The 26,121-nt window shown below is 46.9% G+C and overlaps 1 protein-coding gene across 4 annotated transcripts in view; it reads left to right on the forward strand.

Annotated features, from left to right (window-relative positions):
• Positions 1–14,313, forward strand: part of ALAD (aminolevulinate dehydratase) — a 587,381-nt gene extending 573,068 nt beyond the window's left edge. For all 4 annotated transcript variants that reach the window (XM_030206252.1, XM_030206256.1, XM_030206255.1 and 1 more), the window contains one exon: positions 13,320–14,313. In XM_030206252.1, the coding sequence (XP_030062112.1) occupies positions 13,320–13,381 (62 nt within the window). In that variant the 3' untranslated portion in view covers positions 13,382–14,313. The remainder of the gene's footprint in view (positions 1–13,319) is intronic.
• The last annotated feature ends 11,808 nt before the right edge of the window (positions 14,314–26,121 follow it).

Genomic DNA, 26,121 nt, shown 5'->3' on the forward strand with positions numbered 1-26,121 from the left:
ATCCATGTTGACTTTGTCCCATTAGTCCATGCTTTTGAATGTGCTCTGTAATTTTGTTCTTGATTATAGTCTCTACCATTTTGCCCAGCACCGACCTCAGACTCACCGGTCTATAATTTCCCTGGTCTCCTCTGGAACCTTTTTTAAATATCGTCGTTACATTGGCTACCCTCCAATCTTCCGGTTCGCTCAATTTTAAGGATAAATTACAAATCAATAACAGTAGCTCTGCCAGCTCATTTTTTAGTTCTGTCAGTACCCTAGGGTGAATACCATCCGGTTCAGGAGATTTGCTACTCTTCAGTTTGCAGAACTGCTCCATTACATCTTCCAGATTTACAGATATTTCAATAAGTTTTTCCAACTCTTCAACTTCAAATACCCTGTCTGGCACCGGTATCCCACCCAAGTCTTCCTCGGTGAAGACCGAAGCAAAGAGCTCATTAAGTTTTTCTGCTGTTTCTTTGTCTTCCTTGATCACCCCTTTTACACCCTAGTCATCCAGCAGGCCAACCGATTCTTTTGCCGGTTTCCTGCTTTTAATGTATCTAAAAAAAATTTTACTATCAGTTTTCGTCTCTATTGCTATCATTCTTTCAAAATCCCTCTTTGCCTTTCTTATCAGCGCTTTGCATCTGACTTGACATTCCTTATGCCACTTCTTATTTTCCTCACCTTTATCCACATGCTTTTTCACCCCTTAAAAGGAATGAGGCACGATTTCTGAATCCATGTTGGCTTTGTCTCATTCATCCATGCTTATGTATATGCTCTATAATTTTGTTCTTTATAATGATCTCTACTATTTTGCACAGCACAGGTGTCAGGCTCACTGGTCTACAATTTCCCAGATCACCTCTGGAACCCTTTTTAAGAACTGATGTTACATTGGCCACCCTCCAATCTTCCTGTACCAAGCTTGATTTTAAAGATAAATTATATATGTTGCTAACAATAGCTCTGCAGGTTCATTTTTCAATTCTATCAGTACTCTGGGATGTATACCATCTGGTCAAGGCAATTTGCTACTCTTCAATTTGTCAAATTGCTCCATTACATCTTCCATGTTGACATAGATTTGTTTCAGTTTCTCTGACTCGTCAGCGTTGAATACCATTTCTTCAACTGGTATCTCTCCCAGATCTTCCTCGGTGAAGACAGAATAACTCATTTAATTTCTCCGCTATGGCCTTATCTTGCCCTTTTATCCCTTGGTCATCTAGCGGTCCAACTGATTCTTTTGCCGGCTTCTTGCTTTTAATACACCTAAATAAGTTATTATTCTGTGTTTTTGCTTCCAACACAATTTTCTTTTCAAAGTCTCTTTACCTTTGCATTTGACTTGCCGTTTCTTATTACTTTCAGTCAGATCCTTCCATTTTCTGAAGGTTTTTCTTTTAGCTCTAATAGCTTCCTTCACCTCACTTTTTAACCATGCTGGCTGTCGTTTGCCCTTCCTTCCTCCTTTTTTATTACATGGAATATATCTGGTCTGGTCTTCCAGGATGGTATTTTTGTCTTTGCATCAAGCACACACACATAACCTCTCACCAACTGGGATATATTCATACATGCGACACTCAGTGCAAAAGATTGAATAGCACCCCTCTCTCTACTGGACTGCTCTCTGCATCTTAGTATTAGAGAGTTGTTTAATTAAAACTTTTTAAGGTACTAGGGATGTTAAAAGATTATAAAGAGCCTTAAGATTATATGGAGGGGCATAATCGAACGGGGCGCCCAAGTTTTCCTGAGGGCGTCCTCGCAGGACGTCCCGTGAAGGGGCGTGGAAACCCGTATTATCAAAACAAGATGAGCGTCCATCTTTCATTTCGATAATACGGTCGGGGACGCCCAAATCTCAACATTTAGGTCAACCTAAGAGATGGTCGACTTAAATGTTAAGATGTTCAAACTTTGAGATGGTCGTCCCTGGTTTTCGGCCATAATGGAAACAGAGGACGCCCATCTCAAAAACTACCAAATCCAACTCATTTGGTCATGGGAGGAGCCAGCATTCGTAGTGCACTGGTCCCCCTGACATGCCAGGACACCAACCGGGCACCTTAGGGGGCACTGCAATGGATTAACTGATGCACTAACTGAACGAAAAAAAGCCCTTCCCTTACTGATCCCTTAGCGATTCGGAAAGGAATGGGCATGTATGAAGGAAATTGCAGGCAAATGAGCTGCTCACTGTTAGCTCATTTGCACACTATTTCCTTCCTAAGTAGGGGAAGCCAGTGCAGAGCAGCCAAACATTATGCATGGCTGCGCTGCACATGCCAAAGACGGCTTCATATATGCAGACAAGCTGCGTGTATAATAGCCGTCTACAACCTTAAATAAATTGCCATCTACAACCTTAGAAAAATACAAGTCGCTAGGGAAGTGACGTCAGCCGTCAGCATGGCAGCCTGAATTCATAGCTCCCTTTCCCAACGCTGCAAAATTTGGAAAAACTACGATCCAAACGGCGATAAACATCGCGAAATTGTAAGAACTTACCTCCTGACTCACAGGCGCCATGAGTAAAGCGGTCTCGACCCGAAAAAAAGAGATGGACAAAACGGAGAAAAGCACGGCGAGTAAGGCCTCTAGACACCGTGAGTCCCCGGAGCGCGGATCTCCGTCGGACTCAGATTCAGCGCTATCCATGTCTGAAGTGCGAGCCCCTCCTTCCAAGAAAGGATTGTCCGTCGAGCTCCGTAAGTTAGCTGCCACTATCCAGTCAGAGATTAAGCAGTCAAAAGACGAAATTTTAGAGCGGATGGATACGCTCAGTGCGGATCTTGGAGAACTGGGTGGCAGAGTGGAGGAGGCAGAATTAAAAATAGACGAGCACGCCGAAATACTAGATAAGCATACTAACATGTTGCAGACGATGGAACAAAAACATGACCTCCTGCAATATAAATTAGATGATCTTGAAAACAGGGGACGGAGAAACAATCTCCGTTTCCGAGGAGTTCCTGAGGGCAGAGACACGGAGAACGTGGCAGAGATAGTGCACACATTATGTTCTACCTTGCTAGGCTCTGAGGCAGATGAACTGAGATGCGAGCTGGATAGTGCGCACAGAGCTCTTGGAGCGCGAAAGGAGCAGCAGACACGGGACATCATTGTGAGATTTCACAAATATGAGACCAAGGAGAGAATTCTAGCCTCAGCTAGGAAGACAAAGAGCCTGGAGTACGGTGGAGCCCCGGTTCAGGTCTATCAGGACCTCTCGCTATATACGCTCCAGATGAGGCGGCAGATGAGACCGGCGCTGGAAATCCTGAGCAAACATCAGATACAATATAGATGGGGCTTCCCCTTCTCGTTAAACTTCACCCTGAAGGGCACCAGATATCGGGTGCAAACTCTTCAAGAGGCTTCGGAGGCCTTACACGCTGTTGAAATGGTGTCCGCAAAGACTGCACCTGGAGTGGTGGCGCCAGCTACTAAGATGAGGCTTCAGCGATGGCAGAGAGTCCCGGGACCCACAAAGCACAACAACCAGAAGCGCTGAATCAGGTTGGATCGGGACACTGGGACTATGCTTCCAGGGGATTACTCTGATGGGTAGGCATAGCTGTATTTGCCAATTGACTTTGAACACTGATGTTAGGTCTGACAATAGCCCTACACCACAGGGCTTTGGAGAGCGTTGAAATGGTAAACTGAAGGGAGGGATTAGTAATGAAGCATGTAAGGGGTAGGTGTATGTGGGATCGTGTGTAAGCTGATATTGATGGGGGAGGGATAGATGTGGGTTTGGGCACTGTGTGGTGGATGGATAACTTCCTAGAGTCCCACTTGGAGGACATCGGTCTTTCAATTGGTGCGAATGGAGGGGGCGGGAGGGAGGGAGGATAGTGGGATGTGGGGAAATAGGGGAGAGAGCGGGGCACTGCTGGGTATGAAGGGCGCACACTTTGCACTATGGCACTGTATAGAGATGTCACGAAGGGGTGCGACAGAACAGCTTTACTACACTCCATGGAGATGAATACAGACTTAAAAATTCTCTCGTATAATGTAAAGGGCCTGAACATGCCCCAGAAGAGGCAAAAGTTTTATAAGGAAATAAAGCAGCACAGGCCACATGTGGTTCTCCTGCAGGAGACGCATTTGGTGGGTAGGCAGTATCCAGTGGTGTATTTTGCCTCCGCAGTTGGGTCAAAGAAGGGAGGAGTTGCGATCTTGATCCATGCTGCGGTTGGGGTGCAGGTTCTTAAGTTAAAGAGGGACATGGGTGGACGCTATATTTTTATGCATATCAAAATTGACAATGTGGACCTAACCGTGGCTTCTATATATGCGCCCAACACAGGACAGGCTGGTTTCCTAGAAAGAGTCAGAAACTCCCTGGCCACTTTTGCGCAGGTCTCACTTGTAATAGGAGGGGACTTTAATACAGTGATGAATCCAGGCCTAGATCGTTCAGGGCTCCCCAGAGGGTGAGGGTCAGAGGGACTCTTTGGCCTTGAGGTCTTTGGCGCTCTCACTGGGCACAGTGGATCTGTGGAGGGTGAAACACCAGAGGGTGCGAGACTATACATTTTACTCTGCAGTACATAATTCTTATTCACGCATTGATTACATGTTTGTGGATGCAACCCTAGTGGAGCACGGCCCTGATGCAGGGATAGGTAATGTGACTTTGTCGGACCATGCTCCAATATGGGTGACTCTACCAAATATTAGGGCCGAAAAAAAAAATAAAAGATGGACACTGAATGTTGGTCTTCGGCGGGAGGGGGCAGTGGTGGATGGCTATAAACAAATGTTGAAAGAGTACCTTGAATTTAATTTAGGCTCAGGGCCCTCGCTTAGCACGATATGGGATGCTATGAAGGCGGTGACCCGGGGATATTTCTTACAACTGGCCAGTAGACAATCGAAGGCCCATAGGGCGCAGATCGTGAATTGTCTGGAAAGCATTCGCCTGCTAGAGGAACAGCATAAGGCCAATGGATCAGCACGGGTCTTGAGAGAACTTAGTTATCAGAGAATGCACCTTGACTCCATATATTCGGAGCACCTAAGCATGCTACAGGCAAAGAACAGGTTGAGCTCCTATGCACACGCCAACAAAATAGGGCGCCTTCTCGCCATAAAGCTGCGCAGGCAAAAAGTTGAGCGGAACATCTTAAAGATACAAGATGCCGGAGGAGGTACCTTAAGTACGTCCGAGCAAATACGAAACAGATTTGGGGAATTTTATAAAGACCTGTATGCCCAGGAGCTCAATCCTTCGATGGACCTGATAGATCAATACTTACAGGATAGTGAGCTTACCTCTCTGAGTCACCAGCAGCAGGCACTGTTAGATGAGCCGATCACCCCTGGGGAAATCCAGGAGGCAATCAGCAGTCTCCCCTCACATAAATCGCCCGGGCTCGACGGATTGCCCAATGAGTTCTATAGGAAGTTTGCCCCTGAGATAGCTCCGCTCCTAGCAGATCTGTTTAATCAGGTGGGGAGAGGGGGGTCATTACCTCAGTCAATGATGGAGGCATGGATAGCGGTTTTACCTAAACCAGGTAAAGATCATTCTGAATGTGGATCCTACAGACCTATATCTGTGCTGAACGCAGATGTCAAAATATTGGCTAAGGTACTGGCAAATCGTCTGGCCCCTATTCTACCAGTACTTATCCACCCAGACCAAGTGGGCTTTGTACAGTATCGAAAGGCGATGGACAATATTAGAAGGGTGGTAGATATAATGAACTTGGCAAAAAACAACCAGAAGCCGTTATGTCTTTTAAGCCTTGACGCGGAAAAAGCCTTTGACCGGGTCCACTGGCCCTTCATGTATAGGGTGATGGAAAATATGGGGTTTGGAATACAGTTTCGTAGCTGGATTCGGGCCTTTTATGAGTTCCCCAAGGCTTGTGTCCAGGTCAATGGCGGAAATTCAGAATTATTCACTCTGCATAGAGGTACTAGGCAGGGCTGCCCCTTGTCTCCCTTGTTATTTGCGATGGTGATGGAGCCTTTTGCGGCCCGTGTGCGGTCTGATCCTAATATCTCGGGAGCCAAGATAGCAGATAGAACCCACAAAATGGCCCTCTTCGCAGATGATGTACTGCTGTTGTTACAAGACCTGCCCGCATTCTCCACAAATTAATATGTTACAAGAAATTCTACCCACTTCTCCAGCAATTAATATGTTGGAAGAAATGATTTATTTTGGGGAAAATAGCTCGAGAGCAACTCGCTACTGTTTATAATTTAAGAGCAAGCGCTGTATTTATAAGTTTTAGGATATTAATTTCTCCACCAATCACCAAAGGTGATAATTGCAATAAATTAAATATATTAAGTATATATATATTCAGAACGCAAACAGACCATATTTTTAGCTTCAAAAAGATTGATTTAATATACAATTGCACACGAGAGGTAGGTTTTAAGAGGAATCTTTACAGGTAATCTGTGCATAAAAATAGAACAAAGTAGCAGGTCTAGATCAAAAGTTATGTTACTCACAAGTCCTTGTTACAAGCATGCTGTGGTCCAGCTGGTTGATGAGCACATGTTTCAGGAGCAAGGCATCAGGGCTTCTGCAGTGAATGGATCTGAGTTGCTTGCAGTTGAAGAGAATCTGAGTCTTGCTTGCAGTTGAAGAGAATCTGCCTTACTGCAGTGAAGAGAATCTGAATCTTGCTTGCAGTGAAGAGAATCTGAGTCTTGCTTGCAGTTGAAGAGAATCTGAGTCTTGCTTGCAGTTGAAGAGAATCTGAGTCTTGAGAAACAGCTTGTCCTTTTATATCTTGCAATCTGCAGGAGCATATGCCATGTGGATCTTTGTTCTGATTTCCTGGTTTCCACACGACCCTTGAGCATTTGCAAAGCATTGTGGTATCTTGGTCTCATGTCTGCACACGACCCCTGAGTTGGTCTCATGTCTTATGACATCACGAGACTTACAGTCTGGATGTTCTTTTGATGTCCTGCTCAGTCTCTGGGGCAGATACACATTACAAGTCCTTCCTTTCTGCACATGTCTGGAAGCTGATGGGAGGGGCAGGTATACCTTTGACAAGCAAATGTCCTGTTTATGGTCTCCTCTGAGTTCTTTGTTTTATTCAGGTGCTCACCTTAGTCCATCTTTTGTTAGGTGGGAGGACAGAGGAATAGAGTCAATTTAAAACTTTAAAGCAGTCAAGTCTTTTGTTTGAGGAATGAGAAAAGGCAAGTTGAGGCCCCAAAGGGGGAGGGAAGAGGGCTTTTGGAATGAGACTATTTTCTCTGCTGCAGTGTCAAATATATATTTTTAAAAGATACACAAATATATTGGTGTATATATAATCCAGCAAATATGCTACATATTTCAGTAATAAACTGATACCGTTACACTGTTTGTCACTCGACCCTTGACCACTTTCCCGTATCTAGAACAAATGATACAGCAGTACTCCGCAGTGTCCGGATTTAGGGTCAACATGGCAAAATCCGAGGCCCTGAACGTGACACTTCCGGAGGATGTGGTGGAGTCCTTAAAGATTTCTTCTCCCTTTAGGTGGGCTCACAAACAATTAAAATATTTGGGGGTGAATCTGACTAGGGAACCTTCGGAGCTCTTTAATGCAATTTATAAGGGGCTGGGTAAAACTATTATGGAAGATCTAGAGAGGTGGGGAGATCTGGGAACATCATGGTTTGGTAGAATAGCCATCCTTAAAATGAACATCTTGCCACGATTGTTATACCTTTTTCAGGTGCTGCCTGTGATAATGCCCAGGCGATTCTTAGCTAATTTACAAGATAAGCTGGTGCGATTCGTCTGGGCAGGAAAACGTCCTAGGCTAGCGAGATCGCTCCTATATAAGGAAAGGAAGAGGGGAGGACTGGGGGTACCCAATCTCGCATGGTACTATAGGGCAGCGCAGGGGAAAGCAGCACTTGAATGGTATCAAGAATACCCGGATCGCCAATGGGTGCATATAGAACAACATTCGGTGGGTGACAAACCATTGAGTGCACTAATGTGGTTGCCAAAGTCTTTTAGAAGTATGACTGATAGAGCTTGTCCCTCCATAGCTGTAACACTCCATTACTGGGATAGTCTGTTCCCTAAGAGACAATGTATATTGACCCGGTATACTCCAATAGCCTTTAACCCTTTATTTTTACCTGGTACTGTAACGGGGATTTTCACCAAATGGTACGAGATAGGGGTGAGAACCTGGGGCCAATTATTTGAAGCTGATTCCCTGGTACCTTTTGATGCTTTGCTGGACAGATACCCAGGGGTGGAGGGAGGTGACTTTGCCTATTGTCAATTGGTATCTCTCCTTAAAAGTAAGGGAGGTGATGCAGCGTGAGAAATTAGACCTGGAGGAGATATGCGAGCGACATGCTTCCTCTAGGGGATTGATAGGTTCCCGTGTACCATAATATAAGCAAGCAGGCGCCCGGCTACGGGGTACATAGAAGAAGCTGGGAACGAGAGCTGGGGGTGAGCTTGGGAGACCCTGGGTGGGAGAGCATAGAAAAAGCAGTTGTGAGGGTGTCGACCCATGTACCCCTGCAGGAGAATGCTGTGAAAGTACTATATCGATGGTACCTTACGCCTGCTCGATTGCGGCGGATCTTTCCGACTGCTTCGGGCACGTGTTGGAGAAGGTGCGGCCAAGAGGGCACCATGGGGCACATATGGTGGAAATGTGTTAAAATTCGTGCCTTTTGGAAGGCGGTACACTATAGGTTGCAGACCTGGTTAGGGTGTGCAGTGCCCTGGGCCCCCGAGGTGTTCCTGTTTTCTGCTAGGATCGCAGGCCTATTGTCATGTCAACAAACTTTGGTTAAGCATGTGGTTGGCACAGCAAGGGTGGTTGTAGCCTCACAATGGCGGAGGGAGGGGGTTCCCCCACTAGCTAAGTGGCTTAATAAGTTGAGGTATGTGCGTGAAATGGAGAGACTGGTGGCTGAGCATACACAACAAATAGGGAAATGGCATTCTGTTTGGAAGTACATTCCTATAGAAGCTCTGACGATCTAGTATGTCTGTAAAGAGAGTGTTAAGAAGGGTAGTGCCCAGTGGTGCTCTCTTGACGGGGTGGGGTAGGGGGGGTGAGAGGGGGAGGTAATATTTGCTCTATTAAAAAGTTGAAAAGATTTTGAAGTTCAGTGATGTTGGTATTGGAAAGTTGAAACTACGATGTGTTATAATGTATGAAGCATTAGCGGAATATTGTATTAGTCATAGGAAAATGTGTCCTGATGGAATGTACTTTGCACTTTTTGAGTTGTTTCAATGAACAATAAAGACTTCATACAAATTTAAAAAAAAAAAAAAAAATACAAGTCCAGGTGAAAATGGCCAAGTGCTCATCAAGGTCGTCTTTTTGTTTTTTTTGTTTTTTTAAGAGTATGGGTAAAGGATGTCCTTTGCTATGCCTCCGTCCCTGCAACGGCAGTTGAGGATGTCCTTCGTTATGCCTCCGTCTCTGCGATGGCAGTTGAGGACGTCCAAAATGTGGATGTTTCTGTGAGAAGGACGTCCATGCCTGGATGTTTCTGTGAGAAGGACGTCCATGCCTGCTATGCCTCTGACACCCCTTTATTTATTTATTTGGATTTTGGATCACAAGTAGCAGCAGTGGGATTTAAACCAGCCACCTCTGGATTGCAAGACCAGTGCTCTAACCACTAGGCCACTCCTCCACTCCACTCCCTTGAAATTTGGCCATCCCTGTGGAGGGGGGGGCAGTTCAAGACATCCAAAATGTTTGAAAGAAGGACGTCCACGCCTTCACTATGCCTCCGTTGACACACACATACCTCCCATCCCAGGGACCTGCATACTGCTGCGATGGACCTGAGTATGACATTTCAGGCTGGCAAAAAAAGTTTTTAAAGTTATTTTTTTCAGGGTGGGAGGGGGTTAGTCACCTCTGGGAGAGTCAAGGAAGGTCATCCCCGATTCCCTCCAGTGGTCATCTGGTCAGTTCGCGCACCTTTTTGTGGCTTGGTCATAAGAAAAAATGGACCAAGTAAAATCGTGCAAGTGCTCATCAGGGACGCCCTTCTTTTTTCCATTATCGCTCGAGGACACCCATCTGTTAGGCACGCCCCAGTCCCGCCTTCGCTATGCCTCCGACACCCCCCCCCCTCCCCCGGGAACTTTGGTCGTCCTCGTGACGGGAAGCAGTTGGCGACACAAATCGGCTCTCGATTATCTCGATTTGTGTCGAAGGATGGGCGCCCTTCTCTTTCGAAAATAAGCCTAATGATATAATTTATTTATTGTTTGCTTCTCAGAAACTAATTAAATGTAAGTAAAACTGTGATCAAAACTGTCTTCTTGTTATCCTAATTAGAATAATTGACCATAAATGAAGAGGGGTGGATGGGGGGGAGGGAGAGGTGGGAATGAAAACTGAACTAGGCCCTACTGTGTGGCAGAAAGTGGGGGAAAGGGTATGGAGACTAGTTAATAAAGTTTGCATCTTTTTTCTTTTTTTTTTTAATTCTGTCCTTATCAATAACCTACAATTCCTGTTTTAAACCCCAATCCAAGTTACCAAAGCACAGAGCAAAATAATAATCACTTACCAGAGAAATGTTCTCTTCTCTCAGAGCTTCTCAAAAAGTTCAAAAACACTGCCCTCAACAGTTACACTGCCGTGGTCATAGATAAGCTTGCCATTCACTTTCCTTTTGTAACCCAGATGGCTCTGTACTCTTTCTGACCTGTTCAGAGTTGATAGATCAGTGAAATATGAATTTGCAAGAGTTTTTTGAGACAGCAGATTATGGTGGGGGAGAAGAAATCAGCTTCCTGATATAATGGGTCATTCAGTTTACTTACAATGTTACCAATGGCTAAATAAAGAGGAATTTTCCAAAACCTTAAATAGTCTCTTCATTTTTCATTTTATCATTTATTAATACTTATATCCCACGATTATCCAAACAATGTTCGGTTCAATGTGGCTCACACGGAATGCGCTCTAGAAATATCAATTACATGAGCAATGAAAACAATGTTACAAAGTTTACGGGCACAGTGAAAAAAAATGAATCATAAGTTAATTTTCTACTAATAGACATTTCCTAAAAAAAAGTAGGATTTAAGCATTTTATGAAAAAATAAATAATTAGTTATCCAGTTAATCTCCCTTGGCAATTAATTCCGTGATTTTGTTGCAAGATTAAAAAAAAAAACCTGCAGCATAAATTGATTTATAAATTAGACCCTTGCAACTTGGAAAGTGAAGTAATAAAAAATCTTGAGCACTCATTACAGCATTCCTTAATGGAAGATCTAAAAAAAAAAAAACACTCATATAATCAGGAGCTAATCCATGTAATATTTGAAAAACATAGACTAAGATGTTAAAATAAACCCTAGCTTGCACTGGAAACCAGTGTAAAGCCCACAGCAAGGAGTGCCTCAGGAATAAATAAATATGAAAATGTTTATGATTTTAATGCCTATAATACTTCATTTTTAAAATAAATAATCCTATATAATAAAACGCACCTCCAACATTCTGAAGCTGACTGCATGGCTGAGGCATTCCTGTTCTCTGTATCCATCTCCTGAATTGACATCACGTACTTCCGGGTTCGTCACAAGCAGAAGTGACCAACCACACGAGGTTTCTCGGCTTCAGGATGTTGGAGGTGCATTCTGTTAAATAGGATTGATCAGTTCCTTGAAGCACAGCCAGAGCTCAGCATCCTGCACAGTAACGCTCAGACACCAGAGAGAGAGGGGGGGGGGGGGCTGACACCAGAGAGGGGGGGGTATCTCTGTCACACACACACTCTCTCTCTCACTCACAGTCAACGTCTTTCTCTCACTCTCACACACTGTCTCTCACACACTCTATGTCTCACACTGTATCACATTCACTCTCTGTGTCACACAGTCACTCACACTCTCTTGGTCTCATACACTCAGTCTCACAGAGAGTCTGTGTCTCACACAGACTCTCTCTCTCGCATACACTGTATCTGTGTGAAACACACTCTCTCTCTCACTGTCTCACATACGCACTTGCACACACTCTCATTCTCACACACACACTCTCTCTCTCTCACAGACACACTCGCACCCAGACTCTCTCTCTCTCTCTCTCACACACACTCGCACATTCACTCTCTCAAACATACACACTCCAAGGAAAACCTTGCTTGCGCCCGTTTCATTTGTGTCAGAAACAGACCTTTTTTACTAGTGGAAAATAATGTTTAACTTTATTTATTTTACTTGTACACATTTGATGTACAGATATGATACAGATGTTTAAGTACCTGAAAGGTATTAATATAGGAACAAAAAGTATCCAGAGAAGGGAAAGTGTTAAAACTAGAGGACATGAATTAAGGTTGCGGGGTGGTAGACTTAGAAGTAATGTCAGGAAATTCTTTTTCACGGAGATGGTGGTTGATGCCTGGAATGTCCTTCCGAGAGAGATGGTGGAAATAAAAAAAACTGTGGCAGAATTCAAAAAGGCATGGGATGAACACAGAGGTTCTCTAATTAGAAAATGAATGATATAAAAAACAAAACTTAAAGGGTTGCATATGTGTTTGCATGTCAAGTGGTGCTTAGATGACGACTCTGGCTGCATCAACTAAGGCCGGTGCTGGGCTGGTTTGTATGGTCTGAGTCCCGCATATAGCAGTCTGGTTTAGGATGGGCTGTAGAGAGCTTCAACGGAAACTCCAGTAATTTGGAATGTGAGGACAGGGCCGGGCATTCTTTTATGGCCTTTGTCCTGCAAATGACAAGACGGATTAGGATAGGCTGGAGTGGGCTTTGATGGCTACTCAGTAGTTGGAGCATAAGGACTTCTATAGTCTATGTCCCAGAAACACCAAAGAAAAACCGTGATCAAGTATCACATTCATTGTTGATTTAAATCTTGAATTGGTAATGAATGTGACTGTTGGGCAGATTGGATGGACCATTCAGGTCTTTATCTGCAGTCACTTTGTTAGACTGCAAATTGAGCCTAATAAAGGCAACTAAGCGGTTTACAAAAGTAAAATGTAAGTTCTGTGCTGAGGATGGGGGAAGGGAAAAGGAACAAAGGGGAAAGATGGAAAGGGAGAGAAAAAAGGAAGAGAGAGGTTTTGAGAAGTACCTTGAAAAAGTGAAGTGGCATGCTCACGCTAAGAAAGGAAGGGAGAGAATTCCAAAGCTTGGGACCTAAATAACTGAAAGCCGTATCACTTTAGAGGGAAAGATGAAGTGCAGAGGGTGAGGGAACACACAGCAGGTTGTTAGAAGAGGAACAAAGTTTCTGAGAAGGGGAGTAAGAGATAAGTAATTTGTATAAGTGTTTGCTTTTTTTTTCCCCTTGCAGGTGCTGACATCATCATCACCTATTATGTGCCTCAACTGCTGAAGTGGCTGAAGGATGCCTAAAGCTGCTTCTCAAACCTGGGGCCTAAACATGAGGCAGGAATTAAGGCAAAAAAACAGTACCTGAAATTCATGGCATTATCACTGTGCATGGGACAACTCATTCAGCATCCAAGTGATGCTCTGCACTTATTCCTATGTGTTGTACACAAACATTTTGGGGATAATTTCATAAGAGTTCACGTCAAAGTTCCAAAAAAAAAAAACACCTATCAGGCAACATAGGCAACTATGTACCTTTTTATAAAATAGGCACCTCAAACTATTCCGAATGGCACACAAGTTCTCAATTACAAATTACACGTGCTCTGAAGGTGTAAATGTGTGCATATTCTTTATATGTACACACACTTTATTAAATGCATACATAAATAGCAACTCTGTTGAAATTATGCTCCTGGGAATATGTACACATGATTTGCTTACAAGTATATGCCATCTTTTTGTCATGTACTTATACATGCTCAATAGGATGCACAATCTTGTAAGTCCATTTTACACATACAAAACATGTTTTTACAAGTGAAAAACACTTTATAAAATTACCCCAATTTTAAGGGTATTTTTCAAAAGTTTTTCTTGCATAATACAGGTAAAGTTACGTGTAAGTAACCTGTACCCAAGTAACTTTACCTGTCTTGAGTGGAAGAATTCCCAAGGAACAGGATTGGAGAGAGTTTTGTGTATACTTTGGAAAACACATGCATAGATTCACTCAGAATATTTGTGCATAGGGAAAAGTAGGTGTAAATGTATTGTGTAAATTCCCTGTGGTGATTATCATAGCAAAAGTACATGCTTTCATTTTGAAAACTTGACAGAGCTCACACAGAAAAAAGGATGCATATTTATGATTATAAAATCACCCCCTTTGTGTTTTATAGCCAAAGCTGTCAGGTGTAATGTCATCTTACAGTAAATTTATTCTGGCAGTACTTTTGCTTAAGGTCTTCTTTGTCACCCTGTGACAGGTTGTGCTGCTTACTGGTGTTTGGATGTGTTTGATATGTGTGTATATTTGGCTATACAGTGAGAGAGAGAGATTATGGACTGGTGGTTGTTGCACTGTTCATGTGTGTGATCATTCGGGCTGAACGCTAGTATGACTGAGCTGTCTTGCTGTTCACACACATTATCACTTCCAGCTGCTCTGGATTATGCCATCAAAGTGGATGGCTATTAAATGACCTGCAAGAAGGGCTTTGTCCAAACATCTCTCCATGTGCACACACACATCAGTTCAGATGCGTACTCTGCCATGCTCAGACTTGCAGAAAGGCTTCCAACACAGATATGAAGACTGCCTGGGTTAGGCCGGGGAGAAGACTCGCCCAGCTTCCTTCAGTGTCTATGGACAGAGAGCCCCACTCACCCCTATGGACTTGGCTCCAATTCAACCTTCTCCTTCCAAGATTCTCAATCCAACCAGTTCATCATACAAACCTGGCACCTCCCCAAACCTGCACAAATTCTGCTATCACTCAGTGACAACGTAATCTTTCCTCTTGCTGCTTGCCACCTGCTGCTTTGGGACCTATTCTGCCACGATTCTAGAGCCAAGACTGATATTGGTGCTGAACCCCTTCTTCTCACTGCTATGTGCTCGCTGTCAGTCATGCCTTGAATGGGAGAAACCACAGTGCCACCCACAAGGCAGTTTGACTGTCTCCTGCACTATGATCAGTCAAGTAGGGACTGGGAGGAAGCGTTCCTGAGTGAGATTAGAGAGGAGAATTGGGTGACAATGTGCAGGTCAGGTTGGGGAGGAGGAGAGAGTGTTCCTTGATAGGGATGAGGAATAGGAGAGATGTACACACGCTAAATAATGCACCACCCTGTACTCAGCCACTACACATCCTACCCCTACCCACAACATTCCTCAGCTTCCACACATAACGCTCTCCCTTACCTACCACATACCACTTTTAAAAACAGCCATCAGATGGCTTTCCTAAGACTGTGTTGTGGTGTTTGCCCAATACCAACCCCCCTTAAATAAATTCCGCCAGTGAGAAGAGAGTGACAGACCACTAGGGAATAGTAGGGCTCAAGGCAAGAGAGAGAGGCACAAGGAGGTGGTGATGGAAAGTGAGTGAGCGCTAGGGACAGAGAGTAGGATTTGAAAGACAGTACAACCCGCATGGAGGGCAGATTCAAAAACAGACTGCTGGCCAACATCAAGGCTAACAGTAGCCTCTGCTGAGTTTCAGCAGCTTTCTGCTAGTTTAGGTAATTGTAAAGATAAATGCTAAAATAAGTTTTCTGCAACCTGGTACAATCAGTGGTGCTCAGTCATCTAGACTATTGCAACGCACTATATGCCGGCTGCAAAGAACAAATAATCAAGAAACTCCAAACAGCCCAGAACACTGCAGCTAGACTTATATTTGGCAAACCAAAATTTGAAAGTGCCAAGCCCTTACGAGAAAAACTACACTGGCTCCCACTTAAGGAACGTATCGCGTTCAAGGTATGCTCACTAGTTTATAAAATTATCCATGGAGACGCACCAGCTTACATGTCAGACCTGATTGACTTACCACCTAGGAATGCCAAAAGATCATCCCGCACATTCCTTGATCTGCACTTCCCCAGCTGCAAAGGAATGAAATACAAACTAATGCATGCGTCAAACTTCACCTACCTGAGCACGCAGTTATGGAATGCACTGCCGCGCAGCTTGAAATCGATTTACGAAAGAACGAACTTCTGCTCATTACTGAAGACCCATCTCTTTAATAAAGCCTACCTCAAAGATCAACCAATGTGAATATGCACAACTCGCCCATTTATATTCAGAATTGTCTCTTAATATCTGCTTGTATACTATTACTTTGTTTTATTATCATCATGCTGACCAAAACCCTGCAATACCAAATGTTTATTTACTAACATTCATAGGCGGTCGGTGGCCCAACTGTTTGGGGAGGATAAAGGGGGTGGGGTTAGGGGTGGGACCAGGGGTGGAGCTATAATCCATAATTGTCTAACACACAGAAAAAATAAATAAAAATAAGTCACAATTAATACCTTTTATTAAATTTAGATATTAGATATGTATCATATGTCAAAGAATAAAGTGGTTGCTCAAAGCATATTCTAAGCACAATCGCTCAACTGCAAAACACTATGCACAACTTTGTGCAAAAACACACTCAGAACCTTACTGTACCATAAATATTACACTGGGCAGAACCTAATACACCATTCCATATCATCAAGCTGATCAATCCATAGACTGGTGGGTTGTGTCCATCTACCAGCAGGTGGAGATAGAGAGCAAACTTTTGCCTCCCTATATGTGGTCATGTGCTGCCGGAAACTCCTCAGTATGTTCTCTATCTCAGCAGGTGGTGGTCACACACAGCAGCAGCTCTGGCTAGGCCTCCAAGCCTAATCCTTAGGTTTTGTTGAGGCCTGGGGTTGAGGGCTCTTTTGAGCAAGTGCAAACCTGGTGGTGCCAGGTCCCTCCTTTTCTCCCCCCTCCCGCTGGCTCCGTTTAAAAAAAAAAAAAAAAAAAATTTTTAAACGTCTTTAAAGGCGTTTAATTCGACGTTTCTTTAAACGTTCATTGCAGCTACTCACTGGGACACCAGTTCGTTACAGCTCGGAGCGGCAAGCAGGTAATTTTACCTTTTTTTTAGCGGGCAGGGGGTTCCCCGATTCTTCTCCTTGTGGCTATGGCGTCGGAGGGCGAGGGCGCAAAGGGTCGCTCCCCGGATCACTGGAGCGCTTCTAGAGGGGATGCGGGGGTTTTACAACCTGATTCGCCCTTGATGGGTGATAGTTTAGTGACCGATGAATGTCCCGGTCGTTCCTCCGGCGTGGCGGTTTTTTTCCCGCCATAAACGCCCATCCCCCGCTCCTCGCCTCCGCCATCTTGGCCGGCCACGCGGCTCGGACGGCTTCTTCGGGGCCGCCCTTGAGGTTGGAGACATTAATGCCATGAACGCCCTTAATTTGGGCGACGGCACAAAAGCGGCTAAAGTTAAGCGCCGTTCTTCCCGCGCGGCTCCTTCACGGAGTTTCGCGCCGGACGCCATTTTGGATGCGCAGCATGTCTCTCCCCCGCTATTGCGAGCGCCGGTTGAGAGTGCGTCTAGGGCTGTTGCCCAGGCTGCGGAAGTGCACAGTCTGGGGGGTTTCTCCCCCGAGTTTGTTTTGCTGCTGCATCAGGCTTTCCTCATGCAAAACGCTGCCCCTGCTCCCTCTTCTGATAAAGAGGTTGAGGTTCCCAGAGGTAAACGCCCTCGGGTTGATTTCCAGGCCTTGGAGGACTTTTGTCTCCTCCGATGTAGATGAGGGCAGCGTGTCTGAGGTCTCCCAACGATCCTTTGCGGATTCCTTGGAGGAGATAGATCCCCGCTCGGCTGGAGCGGATGACCCCTCTGCAGCGCGGCTTTTTAGCCCAGAGGATTTGCCCAACCTGTTGTTACAGGCCATGGACACTTTGAAGATTTCCTCTCCGGAGGACGTCTCTCCCTCAGCCCCTGTTGGCTCTGCCATTATGCTGGGGACGAAGCGCCCGCCTAGAACCTTCCACGTGCATGATGCCATGCACACCTTAATTGCGGCTCAATGGGATGTCCCGGAAACGAGCCTTAAAGTGGCTAGGGCTATGTCCCGCCTCTATCCTTTGGCTGTGAGTGAACGTGAGGCCTATCTGTGGCCTACCGTGGATTCTTTAATCACTGCGGTGACTAAGAAAACGGCGTTGCCGGTGGAAGGTGGCACGGCCCTAAAGGACGCCCAAGACAGAAGATTGGAGGCGGCCTTAAGGTCGTCCTTTGAGGCAGCTGCTTTAAGTTTGCAGGCCTCAGTTTGCGGCTCCTATGTGGCCAGGGCGTGCCGGACTATGGTGCAGCGGGCTTCCCCCTCGGATCTTTCCTTGAGGGCTGATTGGCCGGCCCTGGAATCGGGCTTAGCCTATTTGGCAGACTTGCTGTATGATGTCTGGAGAGCCTCAGCTAAAGGCATGGCTCAGACAGTCTCTGCGCGGCGGTGGCTTTGGCTGAAACATTGGTCTGCTGACCACGCCTCTAAATCCCGCCTGGCTAGATTGCCTTTTAAAGGCAAGCTGCTCTTTGGGGTCGAGCTGGACAAAATAGTGACCGATCTCGGCACGTCTAAGGGCAAGAAATTACCAGAGGTCAGGGCTCGGGTTAGTACTCGTCCCGATACCTCCAGAGGACGGTTGCAGGAAGCCCATCAGTACCGCCCGGGCAAGTCGGGTTCCTCTGCCCCCTCTTCCTTTAAGAGGAATTTCTCCCCCAAGCAGCATTCCTTTCGCAGAGACCGCCGTCCCGGAGGTGCTCCCTCCGGTCCTCCCCCAGGGTCTCGTACCCAATGACGGGGCCTTGGTCCACGCCCCAGTGCAGATTGGAGGACGGCTGTCCTCGTTTCTGGGTGAGTGGACCACTATAACTTCAGACGCGTGGGTGCTGGAAGTCATCAGAGACGGCTACAAGCTAGAGTTCTGCCAACCCTTAAGAGACGGGTTTGTACTCTCTCCCTGCAAGTCTCCGGTCAAGCTGTGGTAGTGCAGCAGACCTTGGACAACCTGATCTGCCTGGGTGCGGTCGTTCCGGTGCCAAAAAATCAGATTGGCAAGGGACATTACTCCATTTACTTTGTGGTTCCAAAGAAAGGAGGTTCTGTCCGGCCTATCCTCGACCTCAAAGGGGTCAATCGGACCTGGAAAGTGAGGCACTTTCGCATGGAGACTCTCCGCTCTGTTATAGCGGCAGTGAAGGCAGGAGAGTTCTTGGCTTCCTTGGTCATCAAGGAAGCGTACCTGCATATTCCCATCTGGCCTCCTCTCCAACGCTTTCTGCGTTTTACAGTCCTGAGACGACACTTCCAGTTCAGAGCCCTCCCTTTCGGGTTGGCTACTGCTCCGCGGACCTTTTCCAAAGTAATGGGGGTCATAGCGGCCTTCCTGCTAAAGGAAGGAGTACAAGTCCATCCTTATCTGGACGACTGGTTGATCCGAGCCCCCTCTTATGCAGAGTGCGGCAAAGCTATGGACCGGGTAATTGCTCTTTTGAGCTCCCTGGGATGGATCATCAACTGGAAGAAGAGCCAGCTGCGCCCGACTCAGTCCCTGGTGTATCTGGGAGTTCGATTCGACACCCAAGTGGGCAGAGTGTTCCTGCCAGACAATCGGATTGTCAAGCTTCAGGCTCAGGTGGACTAGTTCCTAGTAGCCTCTCCTATTCGGGCTTGGGACTACGTGCAGCTGTTGGGCTCTATGACGGCCACGATGGAAGTAGTGCCCTGGGCCAGGGCTCATATGAGACCACTACAGCTATCTCTGCTGCTGCGCTGGACTCCGATGTCGGAGGATTATGCTGTGCGCCTTCCCGTGGACCCAGCAGTGCGCAAGGCGCTGAGCTGGTGGACGCAGACAGACAAGTTGTCTGCAGGATTGCCTCTGGTGACCCCGGAGTGGATTGTCGTCACGCCAGACGCCTCTTTGATGGGCTGGGGAGCCCACTGCTTGGGAAGGACAGCGCAGGGGCTCTAGTCTCCTGCAGAGGCAAGTGGTCTATCAACCTCCTGGAACTCAGAGCCATTCGGTTGGTGTTATTGGAGTTCATCCCGGTACTGGTGTTGAAGCCTGTACGGGTCCTGTCGGACAATGCCACGGCTGTGGCCTATATCAACCGCCAGGGAGGTACCAAGAGCGCCCCTCTAGCCAAGGAGGCTATGAGTCTTTGCCAGTGGGCGGAAGCGAACCTGGAGCAGCTTTCAGCGGCCCACATTGCCGGAGTCATGAATGTCAAGGCGGACTTTCTCAGTCGCCATACCTTGGAGCCCGGAGAGTGGCAACTATCTGCTCAGGCGTTCTTGGACATCACGAAGCGCTGGGGCCAGCCGAGCCTAGATCTGATGGCGTCATCGGCCAATGGCCAAGTGCCGCGCTTTTTCAGCAGAGGACGGGACCCTCGATCCCTGGGAGTAGATGCTCTTCTCCAACAGTGGCCGACACAAGAGCTCCTCTATGTGTTCCCGCCCTGGCCCATGTTGGGCAGGGTGCTAGACCGGGTGGCAAAGCATCCCGGCAGGGTAATCCTGGTGGGTCCGGATTGGCCCAGACGTCTCTGGTATGCGGACTTGTTCAGGCTCTCAGTCGACGATCCTCTGCGGCTGTCAGTGGAGCAGGGCCTGTTACATCAGGGTCCCGTGGTGATGGAGGATCCCTCTCCCTTTGGTCTTACGGCCTGGCTATTGAGCGGCAGCGTCTGAGGAAGAAGGGCTTCTCAGACAAGGTCATCGCCACTATGCTGAGAGCGAGGAAGCGCTCTACTTCTACTGCTTACGCCAGGGTTTGGCGTATCTTTGCAGCATGGTGTGAAGCAGGCTCACTTTCTCCCTTCACTGCTCCAATTTCTTCAGTGTTGGCGTTCCTGCAAGAAGGTCTGGAGAAAGGCCTGTCGCTCAGTTCCCTTAAAGTCCAGGTAGCGGCTCTGGCTTGCTTCAGGGGCCGCCTGAAGGGTGTTTCCCTGGCTTCGCAGCCAGATGTGGTGCGCTTTCTCAAGGGAGTTAATCACCGGCGCCCTCCTCTGCACTCAGTGGTGCCTGCGTGGAATCTCAACCTGGTGCTAAGAGCATTGCAGAAGCCGCCTTTGGAACCCTTGTCGAGGGCATCTCTGAAAGACCTGACGTTGAAAGCAGTCTTTTTGGTGGCTATCACTTCAGCCAGAAGAGTTTCCGAGCTCCAGGCGCTCTCATGTCGAGAGCCTTTTCTGCAGTTCACTGAGGCAGGAGTGACTATTCGCACAGTGCCTTCCTTCCTGCCCAAGATTGGTTCTCGCTTCCATGTGAATCAGCAGCTCTGTCTCCCTTCCTTTCGTAGGGAGGACTACCCAGAGGAGTACTCTGCTCTTAAATATCTGGATGTGAGACGAGTCATCACCAGATACTTGGAAGTGACCAATGATTTCCGGAAATCGGATCATCTGTTTGTCCTGTTTGCAGGTCCTCGTAAGGGTCTGCAGGCTGCTAAGCCTACAGTGGCAAGATGGGTCAAGGAAGCCATTGCAGCGGCTTATGTGGCCGTGGGGAAGGTGCCGCCTATCCAGCTGAAGGCTCACTCCACGAGAGCTCAGGCGGCCTCGATGGCAGAGGCCGGATCCGTCTCCTTGGAAGAGATATGCAAGGCGGCAACTTGGGCTTCGGCTCATACATTCTCCAAGCATTACCGTTTGACTGTGGCTGCACGGGCGGAGGCCCGGTTTGGAGCTTCAGTGTTGAGGTCAGGGATTTCTATGTCCCGCCCTGGGTGAGTACTGCTTCGGTACATCCCACCAGTCTATGGATTGATCAGCTTGATGATATGGAAGGTAAAATTATGTATAATCATACCTGATAATTTTCTTTCCATTAATCATAGCTGATCAATCCATAGCCCCTCCCAGATATCTGTACTGTTTATATTCTGGTTGAATTTTAGGTTCAAGTTTAGCCTTCAGTTACTTCAGGAGGACTTCGTGTTCAAGTTCTTCTTTCACTTGGATTCTTCAAGAGTTGAGACGAGTTTGTGTTACAGTGAGCTGCTGCATTCCTCTCCCCTCCGTTTTACGGGGCTGGATTGAGACATAAATTCTGCCGGCACTCCCTCCCGCTTCGTGCGGCTGTAGGGCAGCTTTGTACCCCTCCCGCTTCGGCGGTGTTAGGGTCAGTCAGCTCCTCCCGCGGTTGCGGTTGCAGGATAAGCCAGATCCCCCCGCATCGGCGGGTGTGGTGTCCCTCCCCCGCTCCGCGGGGATGAGCTGGACGGATTCCCCTCCCCCACTTGTGTGGGGATGAGCTGGGTTAATTCCCCTCCCCCGTTTCGGCGGTGGTGAGCTGGGCAGAGTGTCCCTTCGTGGGTGTAATTCTCTAAGTGCTGAGTCCTGCGGATGGAGCTTTGATATCGACATACTGAGGAGTTTCCGGCAGCACATGACCACATATAGGGAGGCAAAAGTTTGCTCTCTATCTCCACCTGCTGGTAGATGGACACAACCCACCAGTCTATGGATTGATCAGCTATGATTAATGGAAAGAAAATTATCAGGTATGATTATACATAATTTTACCATATACCACCCATACGGAAAATGCAGACCGTCATCAATATGAAACAAGGGATCATATCATTACAATTCTCATGTAGAGCCACAAAACACCCTAATTCATGTTTAATGTGGGATAAAATGCCATAAATAAGTAAATATAAACTTTTAATGTTGAGCACCTGATTCTCAAAGTGGACATATTCCAAACACTATAATGAAAATAAAATTATCTTTTCTACCTTTGTTGTCTGGTGACTTTTTCTGATCATGCTGGTCCAATATCCAATTCTGCTGCTATCTGTCCTCAGTACAGGTCAGGAAGTCATCCTCTTTAAATATCTCCCTGGCAGCCCAGGACCCCCCCCCCCCCCTCTCCCAGCAGTAAGGTAAACAAACCATAAACCAATTTCTACAATTGGTTACACAAGGCTAGAGGGCTTTCACTGCAGCTCCTGCTGTGAGGATGGAGGTAAATCAACAATTTAAACCTCTCTGAGCACAGCAGGGGAGGCTTAGCCTGTCCAAGCCTCTTATACCGGGCGCCTATGCTAACATTCTTCCACTACTCACAATGTATTGTAAGCCACTTTGAGCCTGCAAAGAGGTGGGATAAGGTGGGATACAAATGCAACAAATAAATAAAAATAAATGTATGTTCTGCAACTTTGGTAACAAAAACATTATGGGATTGTTTGGGGAGAGATACTTAGATTTCCCCAGTACTCCCATTCTCCGAGGACAGCAGGCTTCTTATTCTCACAAGTGGGTTGACGCGGTCCAGCATCGCCCGGTTCGGCAAGATTGCCAGAAGAAATATCCAGAGCTTTAAGGAGCTCGAGCAGCATTCCAATGTGCGAGTGCCTTCCCGCCCGTCGCATGAACGCGCCACCTCAGTTTTCATCCACGTGAGAAGAAGCTGTGTTTTTCTGCTCCGGTAGAGCTATTTTTGAGTGCCTTTTCGGTGTTCTTTTTTTTCAACCGCCTACTTTTCTTCTTTTTTTTTTTCATTATTGTTAAAAAAAAAAAAAAGTATTCCCTTATTTCTAGTTTTATTTTGCGCCGTGTCTAAGTTTTCTTTCTTTTCGACACGGGCTGTATTTAGACCTGCCCAGCAGGTATCCCTGTTTTTGTGCGTTTTTCCTCCTTTTTAGGCATCATCGCGACTTTTGATTTCGCCAAAGCCATTTTTCCTTCCATGTCATCGAAGACTCCCAGTGGCTTCAAGCGCTGTATCCAGTGCAGTCGGACCATCTCTGGAAAGGGCACTCACTCCTGGTGTCTTCAGTGCCTTGAGCCCGACCATAGCCCTGCCAACTGTATCCTGTGTCTTCGTATGAAGAAAAGGACTCAGCTTTCCCGGAAGGCTCAACGTGAAAACATTTTTGGTGTCCCAGTCCAGTTCTTCGGCATCAAGGTTAGAGGCGTTGCCGTCGACATCGAGTGCTGAATCGGGAGTCACAGTAGGGATGGCTACTGTGAGACCCCGAGATACTGGGAGCAGTGAGGCATCAAGTGGGTCTCCACCTGTCTCGAGGACTCCTGCTATGCAGGTCCCCTGGGACCATCCATCGTGGATTCGGCATCCTCGTCGGCACTGAGGAACATGGGTGACGTTCATTGGGTGAAGGCCAAGAAGCACCATCACTGATCTCCATTGACACTTGGTGCTGGGAGCTCCAGGGCACTGAGGGGTTTGACACCCAAGAAGCTTCAACGCGGGGAGGACCACTTCCCCTCCATCCAGGAGGTGCCAATGCATGCATCTCCCAGCTGCCTAGATCCTGCACCGGCCCCGGCGGTTCTGCAGCCTTTACCAATGGCGGCCCTCGATGAGCGCATCCAGGCCTTGCTCCCTGAACTTCTGGACAGCCTCATGCAGTGATGTGCATCGGGCGTTCTTGCGCCCACCATGCCTTCTGCTGCGGCCCCCAAGGCCAGCGCCACTTGCGGCCCCCTTCATTGGTGGAGTAAACTTTACCAGAGTCAAGGTGGAAGCTGGCTCCTCAACACTGTTCTCGAGGGCATGGGTTCTCGCCGTCAAGGCTGGCTCGGTCTCGGACATCCCTGAGGGAAGTGCTGTCCAATACTGAAGAGGAGCGCTCACAGGAATCAGAAGAGGATCCCAGGTACTTTTACTCCGATGAGTCCTACGGGGATCCCTTCTGAGCCTTCCCCTCGATGCGAGAGGAGGTTGTCTCCATCCGAGAGCCTCTCATTCACCTCTGAGGCCATTCAATTCCCTGTAGAAGTGAAGGATGAGCCCAGGGCCAAGATGCTTGAGGTCCTGGACTACACCTCCCCTCCTAAGGAGGCAGTGATGGCTCCTCTGCACGAGGTACTCGTTCGGAACTGGGCATCCCTTCTGTCTGTCCCTGTGGTCCCCAAGAAAATGGATACCCAGTATTGGATCAACAGGGAAGCTGGTTTGGTGAGGTTGCAGTTACTCCACGACTTCATGGTGGTGGATGCTGCTCTCAAAAAAACCAGGAGTACTAGGGACTATGCCTCAGCTCCCCCAGGCAGAGAAGCTAGAACCCTGGACTCTTTTGGGAGAAAGATATATCAGGCCACTATGCTCATCACCCATATCCAGTCATACCAGCTCTTCACAAGCATATACTTGCGGAACTTGGTGAGACAGCTGTGGAACTTGAGCATGCCAAGCCTTTTCGCCAGTTCAAGTAACGGAAGGCGTGTTGCAAGTTCTTGGCCAGTGGCACTTATGACACTTTTGACATGGCATCCAGAATCTACGCCCAAGGTATAGCAATACTCAGATTCTCATGGCTGCGTGTTTCTGACCTAGACCATTCGGTACAGCAGAGAACGGCGCATGCCCCTTGCTGGGGGAATAATCTTTTCAGAGTGAAGGTTGAGGAGGTCGTTGACCAAATCAAGAAGCCTACTGATGCTATGTCTTCTCTCTCCCACCAGGCGTCTTCTGCTACTGCCTCCTTATCCAGGAGGTACATAAGTATATAAGTATTGCCAAACTGAGAAAGACCAAAGGTCCATCAAGCCCAGCATCCTGTTTCCAACAATGGCTAATCCAGGTCACAAATACCTGGCAAGATCCCAAAAAAGTACAAAACATTTTATGCTGCTAATCCCAGAAATAGTGGATTCTCCCGAAGTCCATTTAATAGTGGTCTCTGGACTTTTTCTTTAGGAAGCCATCCAAACCTTTTTTTAAACTCTGTTAAGCTAACCACCTTTACCACATTCTCTGGCAATGAATTCCAGAGTTTAATTACATGTTGAGTGAAGAAATATTTTCTCCAATTCGTTTTAAATTTACTACATTGTAGCTTCATCGCATGCCCTCTAGTCCTAGTATTTTTGGAAAGCGTAAACAGACGCTTCACATCTACCTGTTCCACTCCACTCATTATTTTATAGACCTCTATCATATCTCTCCTCAGCCGCCTTCTCTCCAAGCTGAAGAGCACTAGCCGCTTTAGCCTTTCCTCATAGGGAAGTTGTCCCATCCTCTTTATCATTTTTGTCGCCCTTCTCTGCACCTTTTCTAATTCCACTATATCTTTTTTGAGATACGGTAACCAGAATTGAACACACTATTCAAGGTGCGGTCGCACCATGGTGCAATGCAGAGGCATTATAACATCCTCATTTTTGTTTTCCATTCCTTTCCTAATAATACCTAACATTCTATTTGCTTTC

Source organism: Microcaecilia unicolor, chromosome 6, assembly GCF_901765095.1.
Source record: "Microcaecilia unicolor chromosome 6, aMicUni1.1, whole genome shotgun sequence".
Lineage (NCBI taxonomy): Eukaryota > Metazoa > Chordata > Amphibia > Gymnophiona > Siphonopidae > Microcaecilia > Microcaecilia unicolor.